The sequence below is a fragment of the Agelaius phoeniceus genome, unplaced genomic scaffold, assembly GCF_051311805.1.
Source record: "Agelaius phoeniceus isolate bAgePho1 unplaced genomic scaffold, bAgePho1.hap1 Scaffold_453, whole genome shotgun sequence".
Classification (NCBI taxonomy): domain Eukaryota; kingdom Metazoa; phylum Chordata; class Aves; order Passeriformes; family Icteridae; genus Agelaius; species Agelaius phoeniceus.
In genome coordinates, this window is record NW_027510018.1 from 5,740 (window position 1) to 33,546 (window position 27,807).

General features: G+C 41.9%; 1 protein-coding gene across 1 annotated transcript in view; it reads right to left on the reverse strand.

Annotated features, from left to right (window-relative positions):
• Positions 1–343: 343 nt before the first annotated feature.
• The window catches only part of LOC129118917 (ATP-dependent DNA helicase Q4), a gene marked incomplete at its 3' end in the record, with an annotated part of 41,349 nt that continues 13,885 nt past the window's right edge, over positions 344–27,807 (reverse strand). The window contains exons 5-16 of the mRNA XM_077173242.1: positions 23,433–23,537; positions 21,940–22,649; positions 17,811–17,901; positions 17,634–17,727; positions 14,993–15,100; positions 14,749–14,880; positions 14,566–14,658; positions 6,112–6,248; positions 5,944–6,027; positions 4,478–4,654; positions 4,219–4,398; positions 344–491 (exon numbers count right to left, since the gene is read on the reverse strand). Coding sequence (XP_077029357.1) covers positions 344–491; positions 4,219–4,398; positions 4,478–4,654; positions 5,944–6,027; positions 6,112–6,248; positions 14,566–14,658; positions 14,749–14,880; positions 14,993–15,100; positions 17,634–17,727; positions 17,811–17,901; positions 21,940–22,649; positions 23,433–23,537 — 2,059 coding nt within the window. The remainder of the gene's footprint in view (positions 492–4,218; positions 4,399–4,477; positions 4,655–5,943; positions 6,028–6,111; positions 6,249–14,565; positions 14,659–14,748; positions 14,881–14,992; positions 15,101–17,633; positions 17,728–17,810; positions 17,902–21,939; positions 22,650–23,432; positions 23,538–27,807) is intronic.

The window sequence follows — 27,807 nt, forward strand, 5'->3', positions numbered from 1 at the left end:
AATTTTCTCCTCAATTATTCCTCAAAATTCCCCAATTTTCTCCTCAATTTTCCCCCCAATTTCCCCAATTTTCTCCTCATTTTTCCCCCCAAAATTCCCCATTTTTTTCCTCAATTTTCCCCCAAAATTCCCCAATTTCCCCCCCAAATTCCCCATTTTTCCCCAATTTTTTCCCCCCAAAATTCACCAATTTTTTCCCCCAACTTTCCCCTCAATTTTCCCCCAAATTCCCCAATTTTCCCCCCCAAATTCTCCAATTTTCTCCTCATTTTTCCCCCCAAAATTCCCCATTTTTTCCCCATTTTTCCCCCATTTTCCCCCCATTTTCCCCCATTTTCCCCACCTTGCCAGTCTGCCGCGGGCGGCCCCTCAGGGAAGTCGTTTTGGATCCGCTCCGCCAGGCGCTCGCTGTCCTCCCTGCGCGCGCAGTAAACGAGCACAGAGCCCCTCAGCCCCTCCCGGCTCCACTCGCGCAGCACCCGCACCACGGCCTGCAGGGAAAAAGGCAAAAGTAGGAATTTTTTCCTAAAATTTGGGGTTTTTTCATCTATAAAAATTGGATTTTAAAGCAAAAAATGGGGATTTTCCCTCAGAAAATGTAGAATTTAGGCCCAAAAATGCGTTTTTAGGCCCTAAAAATGAACTTTTTCCCTCAGAAAATGTGGGATTATTCCCAAAACATGAAATTTTAGGCCATAAAAATGAGAATTTTTCTCAAAAAAATTGACAGTTTAGACCCTAAAAATGGACTTTTTCCCTCAGAAAATGTGGAATTTGTCTGAAAAATGAAATTTTTTTCCCTGAAAATCTGGACTTTTCCCTCACAAAATGTGGAATTTGTCTGAAAAAAAAAAGAATTTTTTTTCCCCTGAAAATCTGGATTTTTCCCTCAGAAAATGTGGGATTAATACCAAAAAATGAAATTTTAAGCCCAAAATTTGGGGATTTTCCCTCAAAAAATGTGGGATTTGTCTGAAAAAAAGAAATCTTTTTCCCTGAAAATCTGGACTTTTCTCTCAGAAAATGTGGGATTGATCCCAAAAAATGCATTTTTAGGCCCTAAAAATGAACTTTTTCCCTCAGAAAATGTGGGATTATTCCCAAAACATGAAATTTTAGGCCCTAAAAATGAGAATTTTTATCAAAAAAATTGACAGTTTAGACCCTAAAAATGGAATTTTCCCTCAGAAAAGGTGGAATTTAGGCCCAAAAATGCATTTTGAGGCCCTAAAAATGAACTTTTTCCCTCAGAAAATGTGGGATTAATCCCAAAAAACTGAAATTTTAGGACCTGAAAATGAGAATTTTTCTCAAAAAAAATTGACAGTTTAGACCCTAAAAATGGACTTTTTCCCTCAGAAAATGTGGAATTTGTCTGAAAAATGAATTTTTTTTTCCCTGAAAATCTGGACTTTTCCCTCACAAAATGTGGAATTTGTCTGAAAAAAAAAGAATTTTTTTTCCCCTGAAAATCTGGATTTTTCCCTCAGAAAATGTGGGATTAATACCAAAAAATGAAATTTTAAGCCCTAAAATTGGGGATTTTCCCTCAGAAAATGTGGGATTTGTCTGAAAAAAAGAAATCTTTTTCCCTGAAAATCTGGACTTTTCTCTCAGAAAATGTGGGATTGATCCCAAAAAATGCATTTTAGGCCCTAAAAATGAACTTTTTCCCTCAGAAAATGTGGGATTAATACCAAAAAATGAAATTCTGAGCCCAAAAAATGGACTTTTTCCCTCAGAAAATGTGGAATTTGTCCCAAAAAATGAAATTTTTTCCCTGAAAATCTGGACTTTTCTCTCAGAAAATGTGGGATTGATCCCAAAAAATGCACTTTTAGGCCCTAAAAATGAACTTTTTCCCTCAGAAAATGTGGGATTATTCCCAAAACATGAAATTTTAGGCCCTAAAAATGAGAATTTTTATCAAAAAAATTGACAGTTTAGACCCTAAAAATGGAATTTTCCCTCAGAAAAGGTGGGATTGATCCCAAAAAATGCATTTTGAGGCCCTAAAAATGAACTTTTTCCCTCAGAAAATGTGGGATTAATCCCAAACAAATGAAATTTTAAGGCCTAAAATTGGGGGATTTTCCCTCAGGGAATGTGGAATTTGTTTGAAAAAAAGAAATTTTTTCCCTGAAAATCTGGAGTTTTCCCTCAGAACATGTGGGTTTAATCCCAAAAAATGCATTTTTAGGCCCTAAAAATAAGAATTTTTATCAAAAAAATTGACAGTTTAGACCCTAAAAATGGTATTTTCCCTCAGAAAATGTAGAATTTAGGCCCAAAAATGCATTTTTAGGCCCTAAAAATGAACTTTTTCCCTCAGAAAATGTGGGAATAATCCCAAACAAATGAAATTTTAAGGCCTAAAATTGGGGATTTTCCCTCAGAAAAGGTGGGATTTATGCCCAAAAAATGCATTTTTAGGCCCTAAAAATGAACTTTTTCCCTCAGAAAATGTGGGATTAATCCCAAAAAACTGAAATTTTAGGACCTGAAAATGAGAATTTTTCTCAAAAAAATTGACAGTTTAGACCCTAAAAATGGACTTTTTCCCTCAGAAAATGTGGAATTTGTCTGAAAAATGAAATTTTTTTCCCTGAAAATCTGGACTTTTCCCTCACAAAATGTGGAATTTGTCTGAAAAAAAAAGAATTTTTTTTCCCCTGAAAATCTGGATTTTTCCCTCAGAAAATGTGGGATTAATACCAAAAAATGAAATTTTAAGCCCTAAAATTGGGGATTTTCCCTCAGAAAATGTGGGATTTGTCTGAAAAAAAGAAATCTTTTTCCCTGAAAATCTGGACTTTTCTCTCAGAAAATGTGGGATTGATCCCAAAAAATGCATTTTTAGGCCCTAAAAATGAACTTTTTCCTTCAGAAAATGTGGGATTAATCCCAAAAAACTGAAATTTTAGGACCTGAAAATGAGAATTTTTCTCAAAAAAATTGACAGTTTAGACCCTAAAAATGGACTTTTTCCCTCAGAAAATGTGGAATTTGTCTGAAAAAAAAAAGAATTTTTTTCCCCTGAAAATCTGGATTTTTCCCTCAGAAAATGTGGGATTAATCCCAAAAAATGAAATTTTAAGATGTAAAATTGGGGGATTTTCCCTCAGGGAATGTGGAATTGATCCCAAAAAAATGAAATTTTAGGCCCTAAAAATGAGAATTTTTATCAAAAAAATTGACAGTTTAGACCCCAAAAATGGAATTTTCCCTCAGAAAATGTGGAATTTAGGCCCAAAAATGCATTTTTAGGCCCTAAAAATGAACTTTTTCCCTCAGAAAATGTGGATTAACCCCAAGAAATGAAATTTTAAGGCCTAAAATTGGGGATTTTCCCTCAGAAAATGTAGAATTTATGCCCAAAAATGCATTTTTAGGCCCTAAAAATGAACTTTTTTCCTCAGAAAATGTGGGATTAATTCCAAAAAATGAAATTCTGAGCCCAAAAAAAGGACTTTTTCCCTCAGAAAATGTGGAATTTGTCTAAAAAAAAGAAATTTTTTCCCTGAAAATCTGGATTTTTCCCTCAAGAAAATGTGGAATTGATCCCAAAAATGCATTTTTAGGCCCTGAAAATGAACTTTTTCCCTCAGAAAATGTGGGATTAATCCCAAAAAATGAAATTTTATACCCTAAAAATGGGATTTTTTCCTCAGAGAATATTGGATTAATCCCAAAAATTACAATTTGAGGCACTAAAAATGTAGAGTTTTCCCTCACAAAATGTGGGATTGAGGCCTAAAAATGCAATATTAGGCACTAAAAATGGGGATTTTCCCTCACAAAATGTGGGATTGAGGCCAAAAAATGCAATTTTAGGCACTAAAAATGGGGATTTTCCCTCACAAAATGTGGGATTGATGCCAAAAAATGCAATGGGAGGCCCTAAAAATGGGGATTTTCCCTCACAAAATGTGGGATTTATGCAAAAAATGCAATTTGAGGCCCTAAAAATGGGGATTTTCCCTCAGAAAATGCGAGATTGAGGCCTAAAAATGGGGATTTTCCCTCAGAAAATGTGAGATTGAGGCCTAAAAATGGGGATTTTCCCTGACAAAATGCGGGATTGAGGGCAAAAAATGCAATTTTAGGCACTAAAAATGGGGATTTTCCCTCACAAAATGTGGGATTGATGCAAAAAAATGCAATTTTAGGCCCTAAAAATAAGGATTTTTCCCTAAATCTCCCCAAATCCGCACCCACCTGATCCAGGTCGTCCTCCAGAGACACCGAGAGCCGCAGATTTTCGGGAATTCCGAAGGCTCCGATGGTGGAATTTCCCTCAGGAATCCCCAAATGTTTGGCCACGTCCCGAGCCGTGGCCACCGTGGCCGTGGCCGTGAGGCCCAGGAAGCACCGAACTCCCAAACGCTCCCGAAGAACCTGGAATTTTGGGAATCAATTCCAGATTTTTGGGGATTTTAGGGAGGGAATTTTCTGAGGTTTTGAGGGTTTTTCCCACCTTGCAGACCCTGAGGTAAGCGGGTCGGAAATTATGGGACCATTGGGAGATGCAATGAGCTTCATCCAGGCAGGCGAAAGCCACCGGAGGGAAATGGCAAAAAAGGCGGGAAAAAAATCCCGATCCCGTCACGGATTCCGGGGAAAGCAGCAGGATCTGGGCTCGGCCGCTCCTGACCTGGTGGGATACGGGGATAATTCCGGGTTTTTTAAGGGAAAAGTGGAAGGAAGAGCAGGGAAAAGTGAGGGGAAAAGGGCTGGAGAAACTGAGGGGAACTGAGGGGAAAAGGGCGGGAAAAACTGAGGGAAAAACTGAGGGGAAATGTGGGGAAAATGGTGTGATAAACAGGGAAAACTGAGGGGAAAAAGGCAGGAGAAACTGAGGGGAAAAGGGCAGGAAAAACTGAGGGAAAATGTGGGAAAAAAGGCAGGAAAAACTGAGGGGAAAAGGGCAGGGAAAAGAGCAGGAGAAACAAGGAAAATGTGGGGAAAGGGTGGGAAAAACTGAGGGGAAAAGGGTGGGAAAAACTGAGGGGAAAAGGGTGGGAAAAACTGAGGGGAAATGTGGGGAAAAGGGTGTGAAAAAGAGGGAAAACTGAGGGAAAAAGGGTGGGAGATACTGAGGGGAAAAGGGCAGGGAAAAGAGCAGGAGAAACAAGGAGAATGTGAGGGAAAGCAGGAAAAACTGAGGGGAAAAGAGCGGGAAAAACTGAGGGAAAATGTGGGAAAAAAGGCAGGAAAAACTGAGGGGCAAAGAGTGGGAAAAACTGAGGGGAAAGGGTGGAGAAAAGGACAGGAAAAACTGAGGGGAAAAGTGGAAAAATGGGTGGGAAAAAGTGACAGGAACTGTGGGGAAAACAGGGAAAAACTGAGGGGGAAAGAGTGGGAAAAACTGAGGGAAAATGTGGGAAAAAGGGCGGGAAAAACTGAGGGGAAAAGGGTGGGAAAAACTGAGGGGAAATGTGGGAAAAAAGACAGGAAAAACTGAGGGGAAAAGAGTGGGAAAAACTGAGGGGAAAGGGTGGAGAAAAGGACAGGAAAACCTGAGGGGAAAAGTGGAAAAATGGGCGGGAAAAAGTGAAGGGAAATGTGGGGAAAACAGGGAAAAACTGAGGGGAAAAGAACGGGAAAAACTGAGGGGAAAAGGGTGGGAAAAACTGAAGGAAAATGTGGGAAAAAAGGCAGGAAAAACTTAGGGGAAAAGGGCAGGGAAAAGAGCAGGAGAAACAAGGAGAATGTGGGGGAAAGGGCAGGAAAAACTGAGGGGAAAAGGGTGTGAAAAACAGGGAAAACCGAGGGGAAAAGGGTAGGAGAAACTGAGGGGAAAACGGTGGGAAAAACTGAGGGGAAAAGGGTGGAGAAAAGGACAGGAAAAACTGAGGGGAAAAGTGGAAAAATGGGCAGGAAAAAGTGAAGGGAAATGTGGGGAAAACAGGGAAAAACTGCGGGGAAAAGGATTTTACTCACTTTTTGAATGGCTGCTTCACGCTGGGACGGGGTGAGGTTGGAGTGGATGCAGACGGCTTTGAGGGCTGAGGGGAGGCCTGAAACCTGGGAGTGGGAATATTGTGGGGTTTTTTTGGGATTTTGTGAGGGGAAATATCCCAAAAAATAAAGCAGGAATGGTGGGAATACCTGGTCTTCCATGAGGGAGATGAGGGGGGAGATGACGATGCAGATGCAGCGGGAACGGCGGTGGTAGAGGAAGGCGGGGAGTTGGTAACACAGGGATTTGCCTGAGCCCGTGGGTAACAGCAGCAGGGTGGAGATTCCTGGGAAAAATGGGAATTTTGCGGGGTTGGGAGAGGGGAAATGTGGGGAAAAGGGTGGGAAAAAACTGAGGGGGAAAGAGTGGGAGAAACTGAGGGGAAAAGGGTGGGAAAAACTGAGGGGAAAATGGCGGGAAAAACTGAGGGGAAAATGGCGGGAAAAACTGAGTGGAAAAGGGGAAAGGGCAGGAAAAACTGAGGGGAAAAGGGGAAAGGGCAGAGAAAACTGAGGGCAAAAATGTGGGAAAAAGGGTGGGAAAAAGGGTGGAGAAAACTGAGGGGAAAAGTGTGGGGAAAAGGGTGGGAAAAGGGTGGAGATAACTGAGGGGAAAAGCGGAAAGGGCAGGAAAAACTGAGGGGAAATGCGGGGGAAAGGGCGGGAAAAACTGAAGGGAAAAGAGTGGGAAAAACTGAGGGGAAATGTAGGGAAAAACTGAGGGGAAAAGAGCAGGAGAAACAGGGAAAATGTAGGAAAAAGGGCAGGAAAGCCTGAGGGGAAAAAGTGGGGAAAAGAGAAGGGGAAAAACTGAGGGGAAATGTGGGGAAAAGGGTGGGAAAAACTGAGGGGAAAAGGGCGGGAAAAACCGAGGGGAAAAGGGCGGGAAAAACTGAGGGGAAAAGGGCGGGAAAAACTGAGGGGAGAAGTGGGAAAAGGTCAGGGAAACCTGAGGGGAAATGTGGGGAAAAGGGTGGGAAAAACTGAAGGGGGTAAGAGTGGGAAAAACTGAGGGGAAAAGGGGAAAGGGCAGGAAAAACTGAGGGCAAAAGGGCGGGAAAAACTGAGGGGGAAAGGGCAGGAAAAACTGAGGGGAAAAGGGTGGAGAAAACTGAGGGGAAAAGTGGGAAAAAAGCAGGGAAACCTGAGGGGAAATGTGGAGAAAAGGGCAGGAAAAACTGAAGGGAAATGTAGGGAAAAACTGAGGGGAAAAGGGTGGGGAAAGAGGGAAAATGTAGCGGGAAAGGGCAGGAAAGCCTGAGGGGGAAAAAGTGGGGAAAAGAGGAGGGGAAAAAACTGAGGGGAAATGTGGGGAAAAGGGTGGGAAAAACCGAGGGAAAAAGTGGGGAAAAGGGAAGGAAAAAACTGAGGGGAAAAGGGTGGGAAAAACTGAGGGGAAAAGGGCGGGAAAACCTGAGGGGAAAAGGGGAAAGGGCAGGGAAACCTGAGGGGAAAAGTGTGGGGAAAAAGGTAGGAAAAAGGGTGGAGAAAACTGAGGGGAAAAGGGTGGGGAAAAGGGTGGAGAAAACTGAGGGGAAAAGGGGAAAGGGCAGGAAAAACTGAGGGCAAAAGGGTAGGAAAAACTGAGGGGAAAAGTGTGGGGAAAAAGGGTGGAGAAAACTGAGGGGAAAAGTTTGGAGAAAAGGGTAGGAAAAAGGGTGGAGAAAACTGAGGGGAAAAGGGAAAAGGGCAGGAAAAGCTGAGAGGAAAAGTGTGGGGAAAAGGGTGGAGAAAACTGAGGGGAAAAGTGGGGAAAAGGGCAGGAAAAAACTGAGGGGAAAAGGGGAAAGAGCAGGAAAAACTGAGGGGAAAAGGGTGGGAAAAACTGAGGGGAAAAGGGCAGGAGAAACAGGGAAAATGTGGGGGAAAAGGGCAGGAAGAACTGAGGGGAAATGTGGGGAAAAGAGTGGGAGAAACTGAGGGGAAAAGTGGAAAAAAGGGCAGTAAAAACTGAGGGCAAAAGGGCAGGAAAAACTGAGGAGAAAAATGCAGGAAAAAACTGAGGGGAAAAGGTGAAAGGGCAGGGAAAACTGAGAGGAAAAGTGTGGGGAAATGGGTGGAGAAAACTGAGGGGAAAAGTGGGAAAAGGGCAGGGAAACCTGAGGGGAAATGTGGGGAAAAGGGCGGGAAAAACTGAAGGGAAAAGAGTGGGAAAAACTGAGGGGAAATGTAGGGAAAAACTGAGGGGAAAAGGGCAGGAGAAACAGGGAAAATGTGGGGGAAAAGGGCAGGAAAAACTGAGGGAAAATGTGGGGAAAAGAGTGGGAAAAACTGAGGGGAAAAGTGGAAAAAATGGCAGTAAAAACTGAAGGGAAATGTGAGAAAAACTGAGGGGAAAAGGGTGGGGAAAGAGGGAAAATGTAGGGGGAAAGGGCAGGAAAAACTGAGGGGGAAAGAGTGGGGAAAAGAGCAGGGGAAAAACTGAGGGGAAATGTGGGGAAAAGGATGGGAAAAACCGAAGGGAAAAGTGGGGAAAAGGGTGGAGAAAACTGAGGGGAAAAGTGTGGGGAAAAGGGTGGAGAAAACTGAGGGGAAAAGGGGAAAAGTCAGGGAAACCTGAGGGGAAATGTGGGGAAAAGGAGGGGAAAAACTGAGGGGAAATGTAGGGAAAAACTGAGGGGAAAAGGGTGGGAAAAACTGAGGGAAAATGTGGGGGAAAGGGTGGGAATAAACTGAGGGGAAAAGGGGAAAGGGCAGGAAAAACTGAGGGGAAAAGTGTGGGGAAAAGGGTGGGAAAAAGGGTGGAGAAAACTGAGGGGGAAAGAGTGGGGAAAAGGGCAGGGAAATCTGAGGGGAAATGTGGGGAAAAGGGCGGGAAAAACTGAAGGGAAAAGAGTGGGAAAAACTGAGGGGAAAAGGGTGGGAAAAACTGAGGGGAAATGTAGGGAAAAACTGAGGGGAAAAGGGCAGGAGAAACAGGGAAAATGTGGGGGAAAAGGGCAGGAAGAACAGAGGGAAAATGTGGGGAAAAGAGTGGGAAAAACTGAGGGGAAAAGGGTGGGGAAAGAGAGAAAATGTAGGGGGAAAGGGTAGGAAGAACTGAGGGGGAAAGAGTGGGGAAAAGAGCAGGGGAAAAACTGAGGGGAAAAGGGGAATGGGCAGGAAAAAACTGAGGGCAAAAGGGCAGGAAAAACTGAGGGGAAAAGGGGAAAGGGCGGGAAAAACTGAGGGGAAAAGGGTGGGGAAAAGGGTGGAGAAAACTGAGGGGAAAAGTGGGAAAATGGCAGGGAAACCTGAGGGGAAATGTGGGGAAAAGGGTGGGAAAAACTGAAGGGGAAAGAGTGGGAAAAACTGAGGGAAAAGGGCGGGAAAACCTGAGGGGAAAAGGGCGGGAAAAACTGAGGGGAAAAGGGGAAAGGGCAGGAAAAACAGAGGGGAAAAGGGTGGGAAAAAGTGAGGGGAAAAGTGCAGAAAAAACTGCGGGGAAAAGGGGAAAGGGCAGGAAAACTGAGGGAAAATTGTGGGAAAAAGGTAGGAAAAAGGGTGGAGAAAACTGAGGGGAAAAGGGCAGGGAAACCTGAGGGGAAATGTGGGGAAAAGGGTGGGAAAAACTGAAGGGAAAAGGGCGGGAAAAACTGAGGGGAAAAGTGTGGGGAAAAGGGTGGGGAAAACTGAAGGGGAAAGAGTGGGAAAAACTGAGGGGAAAAGGGTGGGGAAAGAGGGAAAATGTAGGGGAAAGGGCAGGAAAGCCTGAGGGGGAAAGAGTGGGGAAAAGAGCAGGGGAAAAACTGAGGGGAAATGTAGGGAAAAGGGGGGGGAAAACCGAGGGGAAAAGTGGGGAAAAGGGCAGGGAAAAGGGCAGGGAAAAGTGTGGGGAAAACTGAAGGGGAAAGAGTGGGAAAAACTGAGGGGAAAAGGGTGGGGAAAGAGGGAAAATGTAGGGGGAAAGGGCAGGAAAGCCTGAGGGGGAAAGAGTGGGGAAAAGAGCAGGGGAAAAACTGAGGGGAAATGTAGGGAAAAGGGGGGGGAAAACCGAGGGGAAAAGTGGGGAAAAGGGCAGGGAAAAACTGAGGGGAAAAGTGTGGGGAAAAGGGTGGGAAAAAGGGTGGGAAAAACTGAGGGGAAAAGTGGGGAAAAGGGCGGGAAAACCTGAAGGGAAAAGAGTGGGAAAAACTGAGGGGAAATGTAGGGAAAAACAGAGGGGAAAAGAGCAGGAGAAACAGGGAAAATGTGGGGGAAAAGGGCAGGAAAGCCTGAGGGGAAAAAGTGGGGGGAAAAGGGTGGGAAAAACTGAAGGGAAAAGAGTGGGAAAAACTGAGGGGAAAAGTGGAAAAAAGGGCAGGAAAAACTGAAGGGAAATGCGAGAAAAACTGAGGGGAAAAGGGCAGGAAAAACTGAGGAGAAAAATGCAGGAAAAAACTGAGGGGAAAAGGTGAAAGGGCAGGGAAACTGAGAGGAAAAGTGTGGGGAAATGGGTGGAGAAAACTGAGGGAAAAGTGGGAAAAGGGCAGGGAAACCTGAGGGGAAATGTGGGGAAAAGGGCGGGAAAAACTGAAGGGAAAAGAGTGGGAAAAACTGAGGGGAAAAGGGTGGGAAAAAGGGTGGAGAAAACTGAGGGGAAAAGGGGAAAGGGCAGGAAAAACTGAGGGCAAATGTGGAGGAAAGGGTGGAGAAAACTGAGGGGAAAAGTGTCGGGAAAAGGACAGGGAAACCTGAGGGGAAATGTGGGGAAAAGGGTGGGAAAAACTGAGGGAAAAGAGTGGGAAAAACTGAGGGGAAATGTGGGGAAAGGGTGGGAAAAAACTGAGGGGAAAAGGGGAAAGGGCAGGAAAAACTGAGGGGAAAAGTGTGGGGAAAAGGGTGGGAAAAAGGGTGGAGAAAACTGAGGGGAAAAGTGGGAAAAGGGCAGGGAAACCTGAGGGGAAATGTGGGGAAAAGGGCGGGAAAAACTGAGGGGAAAGAGTGGGAAAAACTGAGGGAAAATGTAGGGAAAAACTGAGGGGAAAAGAGCAGGAGAAACAGGGAAAAAGTGGGGGAAAAGGGCAGGAAGAACTGAGGGGAAATGTGGGAAAAGAGTGGGAAAAAGTGAGGGGAAAAGTGGAAAAAAGGGCAGGAAAAACTGAAGGGAAATGCGAGAAAAACTGAGGGAAAAAGGGTGGGGAAAGAGGGAAAATGTAGGGGGAAAGGGCAGGAAAAACTGAGGGGGAAAAAGTAGGGAAAAGAGCAGGGGAAAAACTGAGGGGAACAGGGGAAAGGGCAGGAAAAACTGAGGGGAAAAGGGTGGGAAAAACTGAGGGGAAAAGGGAAAAGGGCAGGAAAAGCTGAGAGGAAAAGTGTGGGGAAAAGGGTGGAGAAAACTGAGGGGAAAAGTGGGGAAAAGGGCAGGAAAAAACTGAGGGGAAAAGGGGAAAGAGCAGGAAAAACTGAGGGGAAAAGGGTGGGAAAAACTGAGGGGAAAAGGGTGGGAAAAACTGAGGGGAAAAGGGTGGAGAAAACTGAGGGAAAAGTGGGAAAAGGCAGGAAAAACTGAGGGGAAATGTGGGGATAAAGGGCGGGAAAAACTGAAGGGAAAAGAGTGGGAAAAACTGAGGGGAAATGTAGGGAAAAACTGAGGGGAAAAGGGCAGGAGAAACAGGGAAAATGTGGGGGAAAAGGGCAGGAAGAACTGAGGGGAAATGTGGGGAAAAGAGTGGGAAAATCTGAGGGGAAAAGTAGAAAAAAGGGCAATAAAAACTGAAGGGAAATGTGGGAAAAACTGAGGGGAAAAGGGTGGGGAAAGAGGGAAAATGTAGGGGGAAAGGGCAGGAAAAACTGAGGGGGAAAAGTGGGGAAAAGAGCAGGGGAAAAACTGAGGGGAACAGGGGAAAGGGCAGGAAAAAACTGAGGGAAAAGGGCGGGAAAAACTGAGGGCAAAAGGGAAAAGGGCAGGGAAAGCTGAGAGGAAAAGTGTGGGGAAAAGGGTGGAGAAAACTGAGGGGAAAAGTGGGGAAAAGGGCAGGAAAAAACTGAGGGGAAAAGTGGGGAAAGGGCAGGAAAAACTGAGGGGAAAAGGGGAAAGAGCAGGAAAAACTGAGGGGAAAAGGGTGGAAAAACTGAGGGGAAAAGGGTGAGAAAACTGAGGGGAAAAGTGGGAAAAGGCAGGAAAAACTGAGGGGAAATGTGGGGATAAAGGGCGGGAAAAACTATGGGGAAATGTAGGGAAAAACTGAGGGGAAAAGGGCAGGAGAAACAGGGAAAATGTGGGGAAAAAGGGCAGGAAGAACTGAGGGGAAATGTGGGGAAAAGAGTGGGAGAAACTGAGGGGAAAAGTGGAAAAAAGGGCAGTAAAAACTGAGGGCAAAAGGGCAGGAAAAACTGAGGAGAAAAATGCAGGAAAAAACTGAGGGGAAAAGGTGAAAGGGCAGGGAAAACTGAGAGGAAAAGTGTGGGGAAATGGGTGGAGAAAACTGAGGGGAAAAGTGGGAAAAGGGCAGGGAAACCTGAGGGGAAATGTGGGGAAAAGGGCGGGAAAAACTGAAGGGAAAAGAGTGGGAAAAACTGAGGGGAAAAGGGCAGGAGAAACAGGGAAAATGTGGGGAAAAGGGCAGGAAGAACTGAGGGGAAATGTGGGGAAAAGAGTGGGAAAAACTGAGGGGAAAAGTGGAAAAAAGGGCAGGAAAAACTGAAGGGAAATGTGGGAAAAACTGAGGGGAAAAGGGTGGGGAAAGAGGGAAAATGTAGGGGGAAAGGGCAGGAAAAATTGAGGGGGAAAAGTGGGGAAAAGAGAAGGGGAAAAAAGAGGGGGAAAAAGAGTGGGAAAAATGGAAAATTCAGTAAAAAGGGTGGGAAAAACTGAGGGAAAAAAGGGCAGGAAAAAATAGCAGGAGATAAAGAGAGGAAAAAGGGGTAGGAAAAAAGGAGGGGGAAAAGGGTGGGGAAAAAAGGGGCAAGAAAAAAGAGTGGGAAAATGGAAAGAAAAAAGGGAAGGGAAAATGGAGGGGGGAAGAAGGGCAGGGAAAAAAAAGAGGGGGGAAAAAGGGCAGGAAAAAACTGAAAAAAACAGGGAAAAAGTGGGAAAAAGGTGAGAAAACTGTAGGGAAAAAGAGCAGGGAAAAAAGAGTGGAGAGGAAAAAAGGGTGGGGAAAAAAAAGGGGGAGAGTGAGAAAAAGAGCAGGAAAAAATGGAAGGAAAAAGACAGGGAAAGAAAAAGGTGGGGAAAATGGAGGGAAAAAGAGCAAGAAAAAGAGCAGGAAAAAGGAAAAAAGGGAAAAGAAGAGGGGAAAAAAGGTGGGGAAAATAAAGGGGAAAGGGTGGAAAAAAGGTCTGGAAAAATAGCAGGGAACAAAAGGAGAGGGGGAAAAAGTTGGGAAAAAGGACAGGAAAAAATGTGAGGGAAAGGGTGTGAAAAAAATGGGAAAAACAGAGAGAAAGGGTGGAAAAAAGGTAAGAAAAAAAGCAGGGAAAAAAGTGGGAAAAATGGTGGGGAAAGAATGGGAAAAAGAGGAGGAAAAAGGGTGGGGAATGAAAAAAGGGCAGGAAAAATGGCAGAAAAAACTGAGGGGAAAAAGGGTGGGAAAAAAAGGGACAAGAAAAAAGAGGGGGAAAATGGAAAGAGAAAAGGGCAGGAAAAATGAAGGGGAAAAAGTGGGAAATGATGGAAAAAAGTGGGAAAATGGAGGGGAAAAAAAGGCTGGGGAATAAAAATGGTGTGAAAAATAATGGGCAAAAAGGGCAGGAAAAATGGCAGGAAAATATGAGGGAAAAAAGGGCAGGAAAAAAGGGTGGAAAAAAAAAGGGACAAGAAAAAAGAGGGGGAAAATGGAAAGAGAAAAGGGCAGGAAAAATGGAGGGGGAAAAAAGGGGGAAATGATGGAAAAAAGTGTGGAAAATGAAGGGGAAAAAAAGGCTGGGGAATAAAAAAGGGTGAGAAAAATAATGGGCAAAAAGGGCAGGAAAAATGGCAGGAAAAAAATGAGGGAAAAAAGGCAGGGAAAAAAGGATGGGAAAAAAAGGGACAAGAAAAAAGAGGGGAAAATGGAAAGAGAAAAGGGCAGGAAAAATGGAGGGGGAAAAAAGTGGGAAAAAAGGGGAAATGATGGAAAAAAGTGTGGAAAATGGATGGGAAAAAAGGCTAAGGGAATAAAAAAGGGTGGGAAAAATAATGGGAAAAAAGGGCAGGAAAAATGGCAGGAAAAAAATGAGGGAAAAAAGGCAGGGAAAAAAGGCAGGGAAAAAAAGGGACAAGAAAAAAGAGGGGGAAAATGGAAAGAGAAAAGGGCAGGAAAAATGAAGGGGGAAAAAAGGGGAAATGATGGAAAAAAGTGGGGAAAATGGAGGGGGAAAAAAGGCTGGGGAATAAAAAAGGGTGGGAAAAATAATGGGCAAAAAGGGCAGGAAAAATGGCAGAAAAAAATGAGGGAAAAAAGGGCAGGGAAAAAAGGATGGGAAAAAAGGGACAAGAAAAAAGAGGGGGAAAATGGAAAGAGAAAAGGGCAGGAAAAATGGAGGGGGAAAAAAGGGGAAATGATGGAAAAAAGTGGGGAAAATGAAGGGAAAAAAAGGCTGGGGAATAAAAAAGGGTGGGAAAAATAATGGGCAAAAAGGGCAGGAAAAATGGCAGAAAAAAATTAAGAAAAATGGTGTAAAAAAGGGCAGGAATGGGGAAAAAAACCCAGAAAATCCAACCAGAAAGGACCCTCATGATGGCCTCAGCCTGGCCAGGCCGGAAGGAATCAAATCCCAAAGTTCTCAGAGCTTCCAGCACTTCCTCAGGAGGATCTGTGAGGGTTCAGGAGCAAAAATGCGAATTTTAAAAAATTTTTTCTGTTTTTTTTCAAGGTTTTTTGGTGGATTTGCTCTGGGATTTACCTGGGACGGTCCCATCGGGGTTTGGGGGGTAAAGGGGATCCATGGGGGGTGGGGGAGAAAATTCTGGAAAATTTTCTGGAGGGAAATCCAGGGAATCCGAGGGGAGCTGGGAATTTTCTGTGTTGGATCCATCTGGAGAGAAAAAAAGAAAAAAAAATCAGAATTTTAGCCAAAAAAATCCAGGTTTTTAGGAAAAAAAAATCCAAATTTTTTAAGGCAGGAATTCCATAATTTAGTTTCTCACCAGGAATTTCTGGGATAAAATCTCCATTGCTCCTTTGGGCAGCTTCTTCCAGAGTGAGAAGCGGCTTCTCCTGGGGAACTTCCTCTGGGAATGATCCCAAATCCTTCCCTGTGCACAAAATTCCCTCAAAAATCCATGGAAAAGAAACCCCCTCACCCTTTTCCTGCTGTTTTATCCCAAAAATCCCCTCAGAAATCAAAAAATCCCCTCAGAAACCTCAAAAAATCCCCTCAAAAATCCCAAAATTTCCCAGCCCCATCTCGCAATTTTCCCCTGGAACAAACCCAAATCCTTCCCTCTGCACAAAATTCCCTCAAAAATTCAAGGAAAAGAAACCCCTTCATCCTCTTCCTGCTGTTTTAGCCCAAAAATCTCCTCAAAAATCCCAAAAATCCCTCAAAAATCCCAAAAAAAACCTTCAGAAACTCAAAAAATCCCCTCAGAAACCCCAAAAATCCCCGGCCTACAAAAATCCCCGGCCTGACCTCGCAATTTCCTCCAGAATTTTTCTGGCAATGATCCCAAATCTCCTCAGAAATCCCAAATATTCTCAACCTGAAATCAGAATTTTCTCAGGGAATGATCCCAAAACTCCCATCCAAAAATCCCAAAAATTCCCCGCAGAAATCCCAAAAATCCCCAACCTGAAATCACAATTGCCTCAGGAATTTTTCCAGGGATGATCCCAAATCCTTCCCTGTGAGCAGAATTCCCTCAAAAATCCATGCAAAAGAACCTCCCTCACCCTTTTCCTGCCATTTTATTCCAAAAATCCCCTCAGAAATCGCAAAATCCTCTCAGAAATCCCAAAATCCCTTCAGAAATCCTAAAAAATTCTGGCTCAACCACGCAATTTCCTCAGGAATTTCTCCTGGAACGATCCCAAATCCTTTCTTCATGCACAAGTCCCAAAAAATCTGTGGAAAAAGAACCCCCCTCACCCTTTTCCTGCTGTTTTAGCCCAAAAATCTCCTCAGAAATCCCAAAATCCCCTCAGAAATTCCAAAAAATTCCCTCAGAAACCTCAAAAAATTCCCTCAGATACCCCAAAAATCCCCGGCCTGACCTCGCAATTTCCTCCAGAATTTTTCTGGCAATGATCCCAAATCTCCTCAGATAATCCCAAATATTCTCAACCTGAAATCAGAATTTTCTCAGGGAATGATCCCAAAACTCCCATCCAAAAATCCCCCAAAAATTCCCCTCAGAAATCCCAAAAATCCCCAGCCTCAAATCACAATTGCCTTAGGAATTTTTCCAGGAACGATCCCAAATCCTTCCCTGTGCACAAAATTCCCTCAAAAATCCATGGAAAAGAACCCCCCTCACCTTTTTCCTGCCATTTTATCCCCAAAATCCCCTCAGAAATCGCAAAATCCTCTCAGAAATCCCAAAATCCCTTCAGAAATCCTAAAAAATTCTGGCTCAACCACGCAATTTCCTCAGGAATTTCTCCTGGAACGATCCCAAATCCTTTCTTCATGCACAAGTCCCAAAAAATCTGTGGAAAAAGAACCCCCCTCACCCTTTTCCTGCTGTTTTAGCCCAAAAATCTCCTCAGAAATCCCAAAATCCCTCAGAAATTCCAAAAAATTCCCTCAGAAACCTCAAAAAATTCCCTCAGATACCCCAAAAATCCCCGGCCTGACCTCGCAATTTCCTCCAGAATTTTTCTGGCAATGATCCCAAATCTCCTCAAAAAATCCCAAATATTCTCAACCTGAAATCAGAATTTTCTCAGGGAATGATCCCCAAAACTCCCATCCAAAAATCCCCAAAAATTCCCCTCAGAAATCCCAAAAATCCCCAACCTGAAATCACAATTGTCTCAGGAATTTTTCCAGGAATGATCCCAAATCCTTCCCTGTGCACAAAATTCCCTCAAAAATTCATGGAAAAGAAACCCCTTCATCCTCTTCCTGTTGTTTTAGCCCAAAAATCTCCTCAGAAATTCCAAAATTCCCTCAAAAATCCCAAAAAACCCCTCAGAAACCTCAAAAGATCCCCTCAGAAATCCCCAAAAATCCCCAGCCTGAAATCAGAATTGCCTTAGGAATTTTTCCAGGGACGATCCCAAATCCTTCCCTGTGCACAAAATTCCCTCAAAAATTCACGGAAAAGAACCTCCCTCACCCTTTTCCTGCCATTTTATCCCCAAAATCCCCTCAGAAATCCCAAAAATCCCCTCAGAAATTCAAAAAATCCCCTCAGAAATCCTAAAAAATTCTGGCCTAACCACGCAATTTCCTCAGGAATTTCTCCTGGAACGATCCCAAATCCTTCCTGCATGCACAAGTCCCAAAAAATCTGTGGAAAAAGAACCTTCCTCACCCTTTTCCTGCCGTTTTATCCCAAAAATCCTCTCAGAAATCCCAAAATCCCCTCAGAAATCCCAAAAAATCCCCTCAGAAACCTCAAAAGATCCCCTCAGAAATCCCAAAATTTCCCAGCCCCATCTCGCAATTTTCCCCTGGAACAAACCCAAATCCTTCCCTCTGCACAAAATTCCCTCAAAAATTCCAGGAAAAGAAACCCCTTCATCCTCTTCCTGTTCTTTTATCCCAAAAATCTCCTCAGAAATTCCAAAATTCCCTCAGAAATCCCAAAAATCCCCTCAGAAACCCCAAAGCCCCGGGCCCACCTCGGCACTCCGAAGCCCAGTGCCCTTTCCCGCCACACCGGAAGCAAACATCGGCTCCGCCCCCGAACTTTTTTCTCCATTTTTGCTTCCAAACCTGGAACAAAAAAATCCCAAATCCTAAAATTCCAGCGGGGGAGAGGTCGGGAATTGGTAAAATAAAAAATTTGGAATTTTTACCTGTTTGCGGAGGAATTTTCCCCTCATGGATGCACGGGAATAGGATTTTCTCTTCAGGTTGAGGCGGACGAAATTGCCCCGGGCTGCGGCTCTGAGGGGAAATAGGGATTAAAAACGGCGGAAAAATGGGAAAAATTGGGAAAAAAAAGGGAATTTTGGGATGAGGATTTTTGGGATTTTGGGGTCTTTAATTTTGGGGGGTTGGAGTTCTCAGATTTTGGGGATTTTTTTTTGTATTTTGGGGGTCTTGAAGTTTGGGGTGTCCGATTTTGTGGTTCTTGGGTTTTCGGGATTTTTTGGATTTTGGGTTTAGAGATTTTTGGGATTTTTTTTTAATTTTGGGGTCTTTAATTGGAAAAAAGCTGGGAAAAATAGGAAAAGGGAGGGAAAACTGGGGAAAAGCAAGAAAAACGGGAAAATGGAAAATAGGCAGGAAAATGGTGGGAAAGGTGGGAGAAGTGGAGAAAAATGGGAAAAAAGTGGGAAAAAGCTGGGAAAGGGCAGAAAAATTGGAAAAAAGTGGGAAAAATTGGGAAAATGTGGGAAAAATTGGGAAAATGTGGGAAAAGCAGGAAAAAAGGCAGGGAAAAGATGGGAAATGCTGGAAAAAGGTGGGAAAAAAGCTGGAAAAATTGGGAAAAATGTGGGGAAAAATTGGGAAAATGTGGGGAAAAATTGGGAAAAAGTGGGAAAAAATTGGAAAGGGCAGAAAAAATTGGGAAAAAGGTGGGAAAATGTGGGGAAAAATGTTGGAAAAATTGGGAAAAAGTGGGAAAAAGTGGGAAAAATTGGGAAAATGTGGGAAAAGCAGGAAAAAGGGCAGGGAAAAGATGGGAAATGCTGAAAAAGGTGGGAAAAAAGCTGGAGAAAGGCAGGAAAATTGGGAAAAAGGTGGGAAAAATTGGGAAAATGTGGGAAAAGTGGAGAAAAATGGGAAAAAAAGTGGAAAAAAAGCTGGAAAAGGGCAGAAAAATTGGAAAAAGGTGGGAAAAATTGGGAAAATGTGGGAAAAAATTTGGGGAAAGGTAGGAAAAGTGGAGAAAAATGGGAAAAAATGGGAAAAACTTGGGAAAGGGCAGGAAAAAGTGGGAAAAATGGGGAAAATTGGGAAATGTGGGAAAAAGTGGGAAAAAGTGGGAAAAGAATGGGAAAAATTGGGAAAAAGTGGGAAAAAAATGGGAAAATGTGGGGAAAATTGGGAAAATGTGGGAAAAAAATTGGGAAAAATGTGGGAAAAATGTGGGAAAAATGCAGGAAAAATTGGAAAAAAGGTGGGAAAAATTGGGAAAATGTGAGAAAAAAGGGAAAAATTGGGAAAAATTGGGAAAAAATTGGGAAAAACTTGGGAAAATGTGGGAAAAAGTGGGAAAAATTGGAAAAAGTGGGAAAAAATTGGGGAAAAGTGCGAAAAAATTGGGAAAAAGTGGGAAAAAAATTGGGAAAAATTGGGAAAAAATTGGGAAAAAGGTGGGAAAAAGTGGGAAAAATTGGGAAAAAATTGGGAAAATGTGGGAAAAATTGGGAAAGGGCAGAAAAAATTGGGAAAAAGGTGGGAAAAAATTGGGAAAAATGGGAAAACTCAGGAAAAAGTGGGAAAAATGTGGGAAAAAGTGGGAAAAATTGGGAAAATGAGGGAAAAATTGGGAAAATGTGGGAAAAATTGGGAAAGGGCAGAAAATTTGGGAAAATGTGGAAAAAAATTGGGAAAAATTGGAAAAAAAGTGTGACAAATTGGGAAAATGTGGGAAAAATTGGGAAAAAGTGGGAAAAAATTGGGAAAAATTGGGAAAAAATGGGAAAAATGTGGGAAAAATTGGGAAAAAAGTGGGAAAAATTGGGAAAGGGCAGAAAAATTGGAAAAAAGGTGGGAAAAAGTGGGAAAAAATTGGGAAAAAGGTGGGAAAAACCAGGAAAAAAAGGTGGGAAAAAATGGGAAATGCTGGAAAAAAGGTGGGAAAAAAGCTGGAAAAAGTGGGAAAAATGTGGGAAAAAATTGGGAAAAAGTTGGGAAAAGGTGGGAAAAATTGGGAAAAAGTGTGACAAATTGGGAAAATGTGGGAAAAATTGGGAAAAATTGGGGAAAAAATTGGGAAAAAGTGGGAAGAGCAGGAAAAAAGGTGGGAAAAAATTGGGAAAGGGCAGAAAATTTGGAAAAAAGGTGGGGAAAATTGGGAAAAAAATGGGAAAAATTGGGAAAAATGTGGGAAAAAATGGGAAAAATTGGAAAAATGTGGGGAAAAAGTGGGAAAAAGTTGGGAAAAAGTGGGAAAACCCAGGAAAAAAAGTGGGAAAAGAAGTGGGGGGCAGAAAAATTGGGAAAATGTGGAAAAAAATTTGGAAAAATTGGAAAAACAGTGGGACAAATTGGGAAAATGTGGGAAAAAGTGGGAAAATTGGGAAAAATTGGAAAAAAGGTGGGAAAAATTGGGAAAAAGGTGGGAAAATGTGGGAAAAGGTGGGAAAAAATGGGAAAAATTGGGAAAATGTGGGAAAAAAAGGTGGAAAATGTGGAAAAAATTGGGAAAATGTGGGGAAAACCAGGAAAAAGTGGGAAAAATTGGGAAAGGGCAGAAAAATTGGAAAAAGGTGGGAAAAATTGGGAAAAAGTGGGAAAAAAATAGGAAAAATTGGGAAAATGTGGAAAAAAATGGGAAAAAAGTGGGAAAAATTGGGAAAACGTGGGAAAATGGCAGGAAAATTGGGGGAAAGGGGGGAAAAAAGAAGGAAAAATTGGGAAAATTTGGGGGAAAAAATGGGAAAAATTGGGAAAAATGTGGGAAAAAGGTGGGAAAAATGAGGGAAAAAATAGGGAAAAAATTGGAAAAAATTGGGAAAAAGTGGGAAAAGCAGGAAAAAAGGTGGGAAAAAAGCTGGAAAAGGGCAGAAAAATTGGGAAAAAGTGGGAAAAAATTGGAAAAAAGGTGGGAAAAATTGGGAAAAAGTGGAAAAAAATTGGGAAAAATTGGGAAAAAGGTGGGAAAAATTGGGAAAATATGGGGAAAAATTGGGAAAAAGTGGGAAAAAATTGGGATAAAGGTGGGAAAAACTGGGAAAAAAAGGCGGGGAAATTGGGAAAATGGCAGGAAAATTGGGGGAAAGGTGGGAAAAGTGGAGAAAAATGGGAAAAATGTGGGAAAAAATGGGAAAAAGGTGGGAAAAAGTGGGAAAAATTGGGAAAAATGAGGGAAAAAATGGGAAAAAGTTGGGAAAAAATTGGGAAAAATTGGGAAAAAATTGGGAAAAAGGTGGGAAAAGTGGAGAAAAATGGGAAAAAAAGTGGGAAAAAAGCTGGAAAAGGGCAGAAAAATTGGAAAAAAGGTGGGAAAAATTGGGAAAAATTGGGAAAATGTGGGGAAAAAAAGTGGGAAAAACTTGGGAAAGGGCAGAAAAAATTGGAAAAAAAGGTGGGAAAAATTGGGAAAAAATTGGGAAAATGTGGGAAAAAATTGGGAAAAATTGGGAAAAAAGTGGGAAAAAGTGGGAAAACCCAGGAAAAAAAGTGGGAAAAAAAGTGGGAAAAACTTGGGAAAGCTGGGAAAAAATTGGAAAAATGCTGGAAAAAGTTGAAAAGGAGGTGGGAAAAATGGGGGAAAAAAGAAGGAAAAGCTGAGGAAAGCTGGGAAAAATTGGGGAAAAATGTGGGAAAAATGGTGGGAAAATGTGGGAAAAAGTGGGAAAAAGGTGGGAAAAATTGGGAAAATGTGGGGAAAAACTGGGAAAGGGCAGAAAAATTGGGAAAATGTGGAAAAAAATTTGGAAAAATTGGAAAAACAGTGGGACAAATTGGGAAAATGTGGAAAAAAATGGGAAAAATTGGGAAAATGTGGAAAAAAATTGGGAAAAAGGTGGGAAAATGTGGGAAAAATTGGGAAAAAATTGGGAAAAAATGTGGGCAAAAAGTGGGAAAAATTGGGAAAAAGGTGGGAAAAAGTGGGAAAAAGTGGGAAAAGCAGGAAAAAAGGTGGGAAAAAAGCTGGAAGAGGGCAGAAAAATTGGAAAAAAGGTGGGAAAAAATTGGGAAAAAGTGGGAAAAAAATGGGAAAGGGCAGAAAAAAATGGGAAAAAGTGGGAAAAAGTGGGAAAATGTGGAAAAAAATGGGAAAAAAAGGTGGGAAAAATTGGGAATTACCGAGCCCTGAGCGTGGATTTGGGTTTTTCCTCCTCGTCCTCCTCGTCCTGCAGGAATTCCCTGGATCCATCCTGGGATTTTTCCTTTTCCCGGATTTTCCCCATCCCAGCAATTCCAGCCTTGGATTCTCTGCTCCCATCCCCATCCCGGACTCGTTTCCTCCCCAAATTCCCCCAAAATTCCCAATTTTTTTGGGATAATTCCCAAGTTTTCTGGGATAATTCCCAAGGTTTTTGGGATAATTCCCAAGGTTTTTGGGATAATTCCCAAGGTTTTTGGGATAATTCCCAAGTTTTTTGGGATTCCTCCACCCTCTGGATCCAGGCGGGGTCCAGGGATCCCAAAGTTTGGGCCACGTTCCGCCGGAGCCGCCGGAATTTTTCGGGAATGGGGAAAAATCCGGGAATTTGGGAGGGGAATTTGGGGGGATTTTGGTCCAGGGAGGTCGGAAGGGAAAAATCTGGGAAAAATTGGGAATTTTGGGGATTTTCTGAGGGAATTTCGGCTCCAAAATCTGGGAATTTTTGGGAATTTTGGGGATTTTTTGAGGGAATTTTGGCTCCAAAATCTGGGAAAAATTGGGAATTTTGGGGATTTTTTGAGGGAATTGCAGCTCCAAAATCTGGGAAAAATTGGGAATTTTGGGGATTTTCTGAGGGAATTGCAGCTCCAAAATCTGGGAAAAATTGGGAATTTTGGGGATTTTCTGAGGGAATTTCAGTTCCCAGCTCTGGGAATTTTTGGGAATTTTGGGGATTTTCTGATGGAATTTCAGCTCCAAAATCTGGAAATTCTTGGGAATTTTTGGATAAAATTTCAGCTCCAAAATCTGGGAATTCTCGGGAATTTGGGGAATTTTTGGGATTTTCCAATGGAATTTCAGCTCCAAACTCTGGGAATTTTTGGGATTTTTTTGGATTTTTTAATGGAATTTCCGCTCCAAACTCTGGGAATTTTGGGGAATTTTCTGATGGAATTTCAGCTCCAAAATCTGGGAATCCTTTGGAATTTTTTGATGGAATTTCAGCTCCAAAATCTGGGAATCCTTTGGAATTTTTTGATGGAATTTCAGCTCCAAACTCTGGGAATTTTTGGGAATTTTTGGATAAAATTTCAGTTCCAAACTCTGGGAATTTTTGGGAATTTTCTTTTGGAATTTCCGCTCCCAGCTCTGGAAATTCTTGGGAATTTTTTGATGGAATTTCAGGTCCAAACTCTGGGAATTCTTTGAATTTTTTGGGATTTTTTGGGAATCCTTGGGAATTTTTGGGATTTTCTGATGGAATTTCAGCTCCCAGCTCTGGGAATTTTTGGGAATTTTTTGATAAAATTTCAGCTCCAAAATCTGGGAATTTTTGGGAATTTTTTGGATTTTGTTTTGGAATTTCAGCTCCCAGCTCTGGGAATTCTTGGGAATTTTTTGATGGAATTTCAGCTCCAAACTCTGGGAATTCCTGGGAATTTTTGGGATTTTTTTGGAATCCTTGGGAATTTTGGGAATTTTTGGGATTTTCCTTTGGAATTTCCTCTCCCATCTCTGGGGTTTTTTTATGGGGAATTTTTGGGATTTTCCGCAGGTTTGGGTTCAGAGGAGGCTCCTGGAGAAAACAAAAAGAGACAAAAAAATTCCCAAATTTTGGTTCAAACTCTGGAATTTCAAACCCAAAATTTAACTGGGATTGGGGGAATCCAAATTTTGGGATTCTCCAATTTTTTGGGATCCCAAATTTTGGGGTCTCCAATTTTTGGGGTCCCAAATTTTGGGATTTTTCATCTTTTGGGGTCTCTGAATTTTGGGATTTTCCAATTTTTGGGATCCTCCAATTTTCAGGGCTCCCAAATTTTGGGATTCTCCAATTTTGGGGTCTTAAATTTTGGGATTTTCCAATTTTTTTGGGCTCCCAAATTTTGAGATTCTCCAATTTTTGGGGTTTTTTTTTCTTCCATTTTAAGGGGTCCCAAATTTTGGGATTCTCCAATTTTTTGGGATCCCAAATTTTGGGATTTTTCATCTTTTGGAGTCTCTGAATTTTGGGATTCTCCAATTTTTTGGGATTTTCTGAATTTTGGGATTCTCCAATTTTTGGGATCCCAATTTTTGGGATTTTCCAATTTTGGGGTCTCTGATTTTTGGGGTTTTTTTCCTTTTTTTGGGGTCCCAAATTTTGGGATTCTCTGAATTTTGGGGTCTCAAATTTTGGGATTCTCCAATTTTTTGGGATCCCAAATTTTGGGGTCTCCAATTTTCAGGCCTCCCAAATTTTGGGATTTTTCATCTTTTGGGGTCTCTGAATTTTGGGATTTTTCCACTTTTGGGGATCCCAAATTTTGGGATTCTCCAATTTTTGGGGTCTCTGATTTTGGGATCTCAGATTTTGGGATTCTCCTTTTTTTGGGATTCTCCAGTTTTGGATTCTCAAATTTTTGGATTCTCCAAATTTTGGGGTCTCTGATTTTTGGGGTTTTTTTTTCCATTTTTTTGGGCTCTCAAATTTTGGGATTCTCCAATTTTTGGAATCTCTGAATTTTGGGATTCTCCATTTTTGGGGTCTGTGATTTTTGGGTTCTTTTATTTTGGGGGATCCCAAATTTTGGGATTTTCTGAATTTTAGGATTCTCCATTTTTTGGGGTTTTCCAATTTTTGGGATCCCAAATTTTGGGATTCTCCAATTTTTGGGGTCTCTGATTTCTGATTTTTGGGTTCTTTTATTTTGGGGGTCCCAAATTTTGGGATTCTCTGAATTTTGGGGTCTCTGAATTTTGGGATCCCAAATTTTGGGATTTTTCATCTTTTGGGGTCTTAAATTTTGGGATTCTCCAATTTTTTTGGGCTCCCAAATTTTGAGATTCTTCAATTTTTGGGGTTTTTTTTCTTCCATTTTAAGGGGTCCCAAATTTTGGGATTCTCCAATTTTTGGGGTTTCTGGTTTTTGGGGTCTCCAATTTTCAGGATCTTTGATTTTAAGGGATCCCAAATTTTGGGATTCTCTGAATTTTGGGATTCTCCAATTTTTGGGATCTCTATTTTTTGGGAGTCTCCAGTTTTGGATTCTCAAATTTTTGGATTCTCCAATTTTTGGGGTCTCTGATTTTTGGGGTTTTTTTCCATTTTTTGGGGTCCCAAATTTTGGGATTCTCTGAATTTTGGGATCTCTGATTTTGGGATTCTTTCATTTTGGGCAATCCCAAATTTTGGGATTTTCTCAATTTTGGGATTCTCCAATTGTTGGGCTCTCAAATTTTGGGATTTTTCAGCTTTTGGGGTCTCCAATTTTCAGAGTCTTTCATTTTAGGGGATCCCAAATTTTGGGATTCTCCATTTTTTGGGGTTTTCCAATTTTTGGGATCCCAAATTTTGGGATTCTCCAATTTTTGGGTCTCTGATTTTGGGTTCCCCAATTTTAGGGGGTCCCAAATTTTGGGATTCTCTGAATTTTGGGGTCTCTGATTTTGGGATCCCAAATTTTGGGATTCTCCAATTTTGAGATCTCGGATTTTTGGGGTCTCAAATTTTGGGGTCTTTGATTTTTGGGGTCTCCGATTTTGGGGTTTTTTTCCATTTTTTGGGGTTTCTAATTTTGGGATTCTCCAACTTTTGAGATCTCTGATTTTTGGGGTCTCCAGTTTTTGGGGTTTTTTTTCCATTTTTTGGGGTCCCAAATTTTGGGATTTTCTGAATTTTGGGATTCTCCAATTTTGGGATTCTCCAACTTTTGAGATCTCGGATTTTTGGGGTCTCCAAATTTTGGGGTTTTTTTTTCCATTTTTGGGGTCCCAAATTTTGTGATTCTCTGAATTTTGGGGTCTCTGAATTTTGGGAGTCTCCAGTTTTGGATTCTCAAATTTTTGGATTCTCCAAATTTTGGGGTCTCTGATTTTTGGGTTTTTTTTCCATTTTTTTGGGCTCTCAAATTTTGGGATTCTCTGAATTTTGGGATCCCAAATTTTGGGATTTTTCATATTTTGGGGTCTGTGATTTTTGGGATTCCTCAACTTTTGGGGTCTCCAAATTTTGGGGTCTCTGATTTTTGGGTTCTTTCATTTTGGGGATCCCAAATTTTGGGATTTTCTGAATTTTGGGGTCTCTGAATTTTGGGATTCTCCAACTTTTGGGATCCCAAATTTTTGGATTTTCTCAATTTTTGGGATCCCAAATTTTGGGATCCTTCAATTTTTTTGTCTCTGATTTTTGGGTTCTTTCATTTTGGGGATCCCAAATTTTGGAATTTTCTCAATTTTGGGATTCTCCAATTTTTGGGGTCCCAAATTTTGGGATTTTTCAGCTTTTGGGGTCTCCAAGTTTCAGGGTCTTTCATTTTAGGGGGTCCCAAATTTTGGGGTCCCTGAATTTTGGGATTATTCAATTGTTGGGATCCCAAATTTTGGGATTCTCCAATTTTTGGGGTCTCTGATTTTTGGGTTCTTTCATTTTGGGCAATCCCAAATTTTGGGATTTTCTCAATTTTGGGATTCTCCAAATTTTTGGGGGTCCCTGATTTTGGGATTTTCCAATTTTGGGGTCTCCAAATTTTGGATTCTCCAATTTTTGGGGGTCTCAAATTTTGGGTTTTTTTTCCATTTTCTGGGGTCCCAAATTTTGGGATTCTCTGAATTTTGGGCTCTCAAATTTCCAGGGCTCCCAAATTTTGGGATTCTCCAACGTTTGAGATTCTTTGATTTTTGAGAGCCCAAATTTTGGGATTCTCCATTTTTTGGGGTCTCTGAATTTTGGGGTCTCCAATTTTCAGGATCTTTGATTTTGGGGATCCCAAATTTTGGGATTCTCCAATTTTGGGATTCTCCAATTTTTGGGATTCTCCATTTTTTTGGATTCTCAAATTTTTGGATTCTCCAAATTTTGGGGTCTCTGATTTTTGGGTTTTTTTTCCATTTTTTGGGATCCCGAATTTTGGGATTCTCTGAATTTTGGGATCTTTGGTTTTGGGTTCTCCAATTTTAGGGGATCCTGAATTTTGGGATTCTCTGAATTTTGGGATTCTCCAACTTTTGAGATTCGCTAAATTTTGGGATTCTCCAACTTTTGGGGTCTCTGATTTTTAGGATTCTCCAATTTTTGGTGTCTTGAATTTTTGGGGGTCCCAAATTTTGGGTTTCTCCAATTTTAGGATTCTCCATTTTTTGGGATTCTCCAATTTTTGGGGTCTCTGAATTTTGGGATCCCAAATTTTGGGTTTCTCCATTTTTAGGGTTTCTGATTTTTGGGGTCTCCAATTTTCCCTCTTTAATTTTAGGAGGATCCTGAATTTTGGGATTCTCTGAATTTTGGGATTCTCCAATTTTGGGGTCTCCAATTTTCAGGGCTCCCAAATTTTGGGATTTTTCATCTTTTGGGGTCTCTGAATTTTGGGATTTTTCCACTTTTGGGGATCCCAAATTTTGGGATTCTCTGAATTTGGGGTCTCTGATTTTTGGGGTCTCCAATTTTGGGGTTTTTTTCCATTTTTTGGGGTTCCAAATTTTGGGATTCTCTGAATTTTGGGCTCTCAAATTTCCAGGGTTCCCAAATTTTGGGATTCTCCAATTTTGGGATCTCTGGTTTTGGCTTCTCCAATTTTAGGGGATCCTGAATTTTGGGATTCTCTGAATTTTGGGATTCTCTGAATTTTGGGATTCTCTGAATTTTGGGGTGTCTGATTTTGGGATTCTCCAACTTTTGGGGTCTCTGATTTTTGGGATTCTCCAATTTTTGGTGTCACCAATTTTAGGGGATCCCAAATTTTGGGATTCTCCAATTTTGGGATTCTCTGAATTTTGGGATTCTCCAATTTTGGGATTCTCCAATTTTTGGGATCTCTGATTTTTGGGATTCTCCAATTTTCAGGATCTTTGATTTTGGGGATCCCAAA